Genomic DNA, 6,525 nt, shown 5'->3' on the forward strand with positions numbered 1-6,525 from the left:
AAGAATTTAAATAATATTGTTTCAAAGTTAAACGTTGACAGCTAGCTTGATAGTAGGAAATCCTAATTGCATCTTCATTTGTCATCCGCTTTAACTTTAATATTCATGATTCTCTTATTTCTATTATTTGTGGGAACAATTAGGATAATATAAAAAATCGCATGTTGTTACAGCTGTGTAGAAAATTAAAATTTCATTGTGTTAATTGCTTTTCAGTTTTGTATTACCACTACTGTTTTCTTCAACAAACTTCTTCAGGCTACAGTTAACAATTTCCTAAAGTTTATGCGAGAAAAAATATGTTTGTTTTCAACTTATATAGGAAAAAAGAAAACCTTAACTGAAGCAGATGTTCCTCGTGATCGTGCCAGACCTCTCTCCCGCACTTTCGTCATATTCGGCTCCAGACTTCTCATTCAATTCAAGATGGCCGCCAAACAACACAAACCGACATCTCTTAAGACAATAATTTCACGGTAAGATTAGATTTGACTCCATTCGTCTCTAATTTGATATGAATATGCTTGGGTGCGACCAATCTTGAGTCTAACTTGGTTTGCAATTTTATCCATTATTAGCAACTAGATTAACAAAAACTTGCGGCGACTATAAAATCCGACCTTAATTTGAAATTTTAATTTCATCAGAGGAATCAAGTATTATTTATTTAGTTGTCTGTTTTAATCCTGTCGCCAAATAGAACCTTGACACTTTGTCGACGTAAAGGTTTTAAAAGCTTTGAAACTCATGGAGTGATAATTACCTACAAAATATTCATCAGGGAGATTTTGAAAAGTTCCAGTCGGATACGAATTTTATCTCCCAAACAGATGCTCATTACAGCTCATCGGGAGCTCATTGAAAACGATAATTAGTTTCTGAATTTTTGTGTGAAGTGTCCCTCTTCTAAGCAACTGAAACTATTGCTTTCTGAAGGATGGCATAAAACTATATCATATGTGAAAACGGTTAATGACTAACACCTCACATTTTGGCGACTTTTTTGACATTTTCTTGAATTTAATTACGTAAATACACCAAGTTTTAAAAGCTCTTATCACGTTTCTCATATAACTGATCGCAACATTTAAAAAAAAAAAAAAACAAAAGTGAACAAAAAATTAACAAACCTGTACAGGGTTTGCAGATCTCGCAGATCTCTTGATTTTTTTGCACATATGCCGATATATTTTTTTTTCTTTATCTATAGGGGATAAACTATCCATTAAGCATCAAAGATTTACGGACCCAAATGTCTAATGTTTCTCTTTTTTTTTTCTTTGAACTTCGTATGGCAATTTGAGGAAAAGAAATGCGTAATATTATACTAATGAATTAAACCACCTTTCATGTTTTTTAACTGTGTTTAAAGTAAAACACAGAGAAAGTAAATTCATTCTGCAAAACCGATCCGCTTTGCCAAAAGGTCTAAACAGAAGTAATTAACACAATATAGATTTGAACCAATCGTGGCTTTTGCAGTTGAACAAACAGATTAAAGATAGAACTGAAAAACATACAAAGCTTTGGTCAATGTCTTTGACAAATGAGCTTTTCTTGGACAGCTTCAAATAGTTGTTAGGTTTCATTGAAAAAACATCTGCGTCCTGATAATAGGTTTTTGAACATTTAAAATTTATCCGACATTAGTGCTCGGCCAGTTTAGCGTCGGTTACCATGATGTGAAATCATTGAAAACACTTGGAACGGTTTGTTTGTAATGGATGATTACATCGCAACAAAAGTTAGCGTTTCTGTACGAAATGCTATCAGCGTTAACTCTACCAAAAGCCACCAGCTTGAAAAGCAGGTCAAAAACTTGGAGGCCGAAAGAGATATGCGTCTGTTAAATTTGCAAATGAAGAAAGACGAAATGTTTTTCGGCTCCCCGAATTCTCAGCGGAGGAAGATTCTCGTTAAATCTCCCAGCGTCTCTGACGGCTTGAGGGCCGGAACACCATCTTCACAGCAAGAAATTTTAGACCTAAATACGGGTTTGAGCAAAGAAGAAGAGTTTAGCAGGCTTCAAAAGGCTCACAATCTTCCACCGCTGTATTTAGATAGAGCTGGGATTGTGGCAACGCCTCCGCGGATTAGAAAAGCTAGAAATCTTCATCCTGGATCATCCCCGGTCCTTATCACTCCCTCACGTCTTGCGGAATCACCGAAGCCGGAACATAAACATTTAACAAGACAATCAAGTTCGCCGCAGATGCTTTCAAGTTCTAATTCAATGACAAACGTGAACGAAACACGGCGTGAAGAACATTTGGAGAGTAAACAACGGTTTTCACCCAGGTTACAGAGAACAAATATTGACTCATCTGTCCTCTTAAATTCGCCTACCAGCCCGAAGGCTCTTAACTTTGATCAACCGAGTAATTTTTCTCAAATTCCTCGACGACCTGCTACAGCAGCTGCTTCTGTCAGAGATAGCAACAGCAGCGAAGTTCATCGGGGGTTAATATTGCTGCCTGTTTCTTCATCGAAAGAGCAAACGAAGACTAAGGAACAAAAAAAGGACAGCGTTTTTAACCGGCTTTATTCCAGCACTAAGAAACGGGATCGAAAGCGGATAGGGTCGGATGATTCAGCGCCTCAAGCACTCCATCTACCGCACGGGAAATTGAAGGCGAAGTTGGAAACGAGGCGACGGTCCGTATCACTGTCAGATTTATCCGAAATCTGTGATAAACTGAAAACCTGTCGCTATTTGAGATCGAATAGTCAAAATGAAGACTCTAAATGTGTGTGAACTTTCAATGTAAACAATTCACTGCTTTAACGATGTCATGTACCACGATATCGGGTTCGTTTCCAAACCAAAGAAGAAGTTACACCTTAAGTTGTGTTTTTAAAGAAAACAAGATTTTAAACTTAAACTGACTTTTTTCTTGTATAAAACTTGCTTTATTTTGCTATAATTTCGCTTTTCTGGCAAGGCTCATTGAACTTGATGAGACAAAAAGTGAAGTGAAATTTCATCTCTTTAACCTCGACGCCAAACTACTTCGGTCTTATCTTAATCATTATGAGCAAACAAACCCGTTAAGCTTTGTCTTTTCTTTATTAAACGTTAGAGTACTTCAATTTAATCTATTGTTTAGATATTGTTATCCCTCTGTCGAACTCGCTAATTATAAACACTATCATTGAAATGTTAGACTATTCATTTTCAAGACAATGAAATAATAAATTTAAGGATAAATATAATGTCAACTTCGAGGAGGTCCGGTTTAAAATCAGCGGTAGAAGGATTTTTTAATGACAGTGTTCCTTCGTATTATTTTTCACTCGCTTTTCGAGGATTGGGCAGGCATATGATTGACAGATTCCACTCTAAATAAATGGTTTCAAAGTGTTTGCATATCAAAAGCGTATTTACTCAAGCGAATGCAAATAAAATCCTTATGTCGAAATATTTGAAAAAATGACGTGCAGAACAAAAACTTGAAAAAGACGAAGTTTGTTGGAGCAAATAACCTGACAGACTGGTGACGATGAATCGAGGAACAATAATCTAATAATCCGTCCCCTCTTTTGAGGAAGAAATTTACTAAGCCCCCTCGATTAAGTTCCTCCACCCCTTCCCCTCAAAAATGAAAAATTCAAAATGACGCTCCATGTCAGTAAGCACGATAAATTTATATATCTTATTACACGTTTTGTTGTGTAGTATCGCTGAGTATTTTTATGAGTTGTGCCGTATTTTGACGAGCGCGTAGGGCGAGTCAAAATACAAATAACGAGTAAAAATACTCAGCGATACTACACAACAAAACGTCTAATAAGTTATTTATTATCCAACACGCCAAACTTTTATTTCAGTGCGGGCGAATTTCGCGGAAGTTTGTTTACGGGGAGTGCGTGACAGATGTATGCGAAGCGGAACGTAATTGTGCTGCTGTTTCTATTTTCTTCATTAAATGAAGAAATTTTCTGGTCGTCAAGCTGTTTTTCTTCGTTCGATTCATCTAATGAACTTGGATCTATATTTGCCAGCCATTCTGACTCTTCGTCGTCGGAAATATGATTCAAATTGTCCGCCATTTGTCTTTTTTTCGTAACTACAATCCAATTCTTCGCTTGCGCGATGCGGGAAAACCTGTTTAACCGGTACTCTACAATAGACGAGTACAAATACCGCGTGATATTTGTACTCGTCTATGGGGTTATTTGTACTCGTCTAGGTGTAGTTGGATAATAAATTCAAGTATTGTACTTTTAGTTTGTCATTTAAAATTGATTATGGCGATGGATTGATTGATTGATGATATTATGTTGGCATATATAAATCGAACACGGCTCACGGAAATTACAGAGCGATGCTGAAAATATAGCATGGCTAATAAACAAGGTCCATTGAGAGAGTTAGATCATAAAATTGAGTTAGTCAGAAAGAGATGGAAGATTGATCCGTTGGAAGACGTGGCACGTCTAGTTTTGGCTGAAGATGATGAATAGATTGATATTGAACTGTAATCGAGCCTTACTAGTACGACAAAGCATTTTATTATTGTTGTTCATTTGACTTTTTGAATAAATACGGTACATCATATCCTATTCTATCCTGGTATTGAACATCGGGCTAAAAAAATAAACCCCTTCCTATATTAACCTCCCCTCTAGTAAGTCATCCCCCCCCCAAAAGTACCTGAAATAAATAAGCCCTCCCCCGGTAGGGCTTATTAGAGGATTTACGGTACAACTAAATTTTTGCAGCAAGACTGAACCAGGAGCCAAAATGGAACTAAATCAACCATGACATAACTAATTTGAAGTATTTCGCTTGAAAGGAAAGAAAAATAGATAATTACAAATGGAGAACGAAGAAAGTTTAGGTTTATTATTTTTTGTCCTGCCATTTGTGTTCAATGCGCCCGAGTTTACAACCGCCATGTCAAAAGTCAGCCTCTTGTGGATAACATGCGTATGTTTTCACAGGGCGGGCTAGTTTAAAATCCCAGTTGAGTTCAGTTGTTATGCTGGAAAACTGACCATGTCTAAGTCTTTAAATGAAAATGTCTTCTAAGGTGCTGACAAAATGGACCTACGAGTCAACAGATTAGATGAAGAGCGAACACAATGGCCAGCTGACCCTTTTCTATTTGACTAAGTGACCAACAGACAAGCAGTCACATATGTCCACTTGCGGATTACTGAACTTATTGACAGGCATAATAATGATGGTTTTTACTCTGTTTTTAATGTGCTCTTTACTTAAGAGAACACGTCCCTGATGTTTTTCTTTCTTTCAGATAACGTTGCACCAATCGAGGAGTCTGTTACTTCTTTGCCATTCATGTAACCAATTATAAATGGTTTTTACCCTTCGATGTTTGCTGGGACACTGATATACCTACACCTGCTGGTCTTATGAATAACAGAGAGATAGATAATTGACTTCTTAACTATTACTTTATGACAATGAAAATATTTCCTGCAGCATGTCACCAAAAGCATCAGTAACAGGGAATGAGCTCATGAACAACACTGAAGCAAACGGTGGAACAACTTTTAAGTTGTTATCAAAATAGAGATAAAATGATGGTGAACTTTGTCAAGTTGGGCTGCTAAAATACCGCTGCAAGCTTAACCACCTACCGCGATATTTTTCTAAATTTTTTGATAACTGGATCTAAAGTAAGTGAAATAAAACAGATTTTTACCGTAAGAACTGGTTATTTTATTCTTTTGCTCGAAATGATTAAGTAAAAGCAGACGATTACAAACTAGAAGCTGCCCAAGAAATATCCACTTTCGCCGGTGTTATAAATGCATAGATATTTGAACAACAGGGAGCTGGGATGGCGCAGTGGTGAGAGCACTCGCCTCCCACCCCTGTGGCCCGAGTTCGATTCCCGGACCTGGGGCCCGTTTCTCGAAAGTCCCGGTAACTTAATGGGCCCGTAAAGCTGTTCTGTTTTCATTGAAGATGGGGATTTCAAAAGTTTTGAAAATGATACAATAAAACTACGAGCTAAAGAAACAAAAAGGACTGGTTTGGGAGCCAGACCCTGCTCTCCTATCCTTTAAATTTTGATTTTAAAACATGGCTTCGGGCCCGTTAAGTTACCGGAACTTTCGAGAAACGGGCCCCACTGGCCGGTCCCATGTGGGTTGAGTTTGTTGTTGGTTCTCGTCCTTGCTCCGAGGGTTTTTCTCCGGTTTTCCTCCCTCCGCATAAAACTAACATACCAAATTGCAATTCCATCTGGAAACAGTGGACAAGAAGAGCCACCCAGTGGAATGTCCATTCAGTAAATTATTATTTATTTTCAAGTTTTTATTTAACAACAGAAATTCGTTGAGGACCTCAACCTCATCCTGTGTCTTGAGGTGTACTTTGCTCATTAACAAAGTTCTATATTTTCAGTATTCCTAGATTTTTTTCGGCCGACAAAGGAGATATAACTATGAAAACTCCCTCCTTTAGATAGCTAATCATACTCTTTTGAACGATGAAAATTACACCCCTTGGACAGCCAATCACACTCTTTTTAACGCTTTAATAATTGTTCCAGA

General features: G+C 37.4%; 1 protein-coding gene and 1 long non-coding RNA gene across 2 annotated transcripts; both read left to right on the forward strand.

The window, feature by feature from the left end:
* Window positions 1–270: 270 nt before the first annotated feature.
* On the forward strand, window positions 271–5,677 carry LOC148720867 (uncharacterized). The gene is made up of 2 exons (XR_015992990.1): window positions 271–476; window positions 5,259–5,677. It is a non-coding gene; the product is annotated as an uncharacterized LOC148720867 (long non-coding RNA).
* LOC111341684 (uncharacterized) lies at window positions 1,533–4,005 on the forward strand. Its single transcript, XM_022948662.2, has one exon. It carries the CDS (start codon window positions 1,721–1,723, stop codon window positions 2,753–2,755), a length of 1,035 nt encoding a protein of 344 aa, XP_022804397.2. The 5' UTR covers window positions 1,533–1,720; the 3' UTR covers window positions 2,756–4,005.
* Window positions 5,678–6,525: the final 848 nt, after the last annotated feature.

This window comes from Stylophora pistillata, chromosome 11 (assembly GCF_964205215.1).
Source record: "Stylophora pistillata chromosome 11, jaStyPist1.2, whole genome shotgun sequence".
Taxonomy (NCBI): domain Eukaryota; kingdom Metazoa; phylum Cnidaria; class Anthozoa; order Scleractinia; family Pocilloporidae; genus Stylophora; species Stylophora pistillata.

Bases quoted from the DNA above. Each gene is read 5' to 3' on its own strand.
- LOC111341684 (XM_022948662.2), top strand. From the start codon at position 1,721: ATGGATGATTACATCGCAACAAAAGTTAGCGTTTCTGTACGAAATGCT.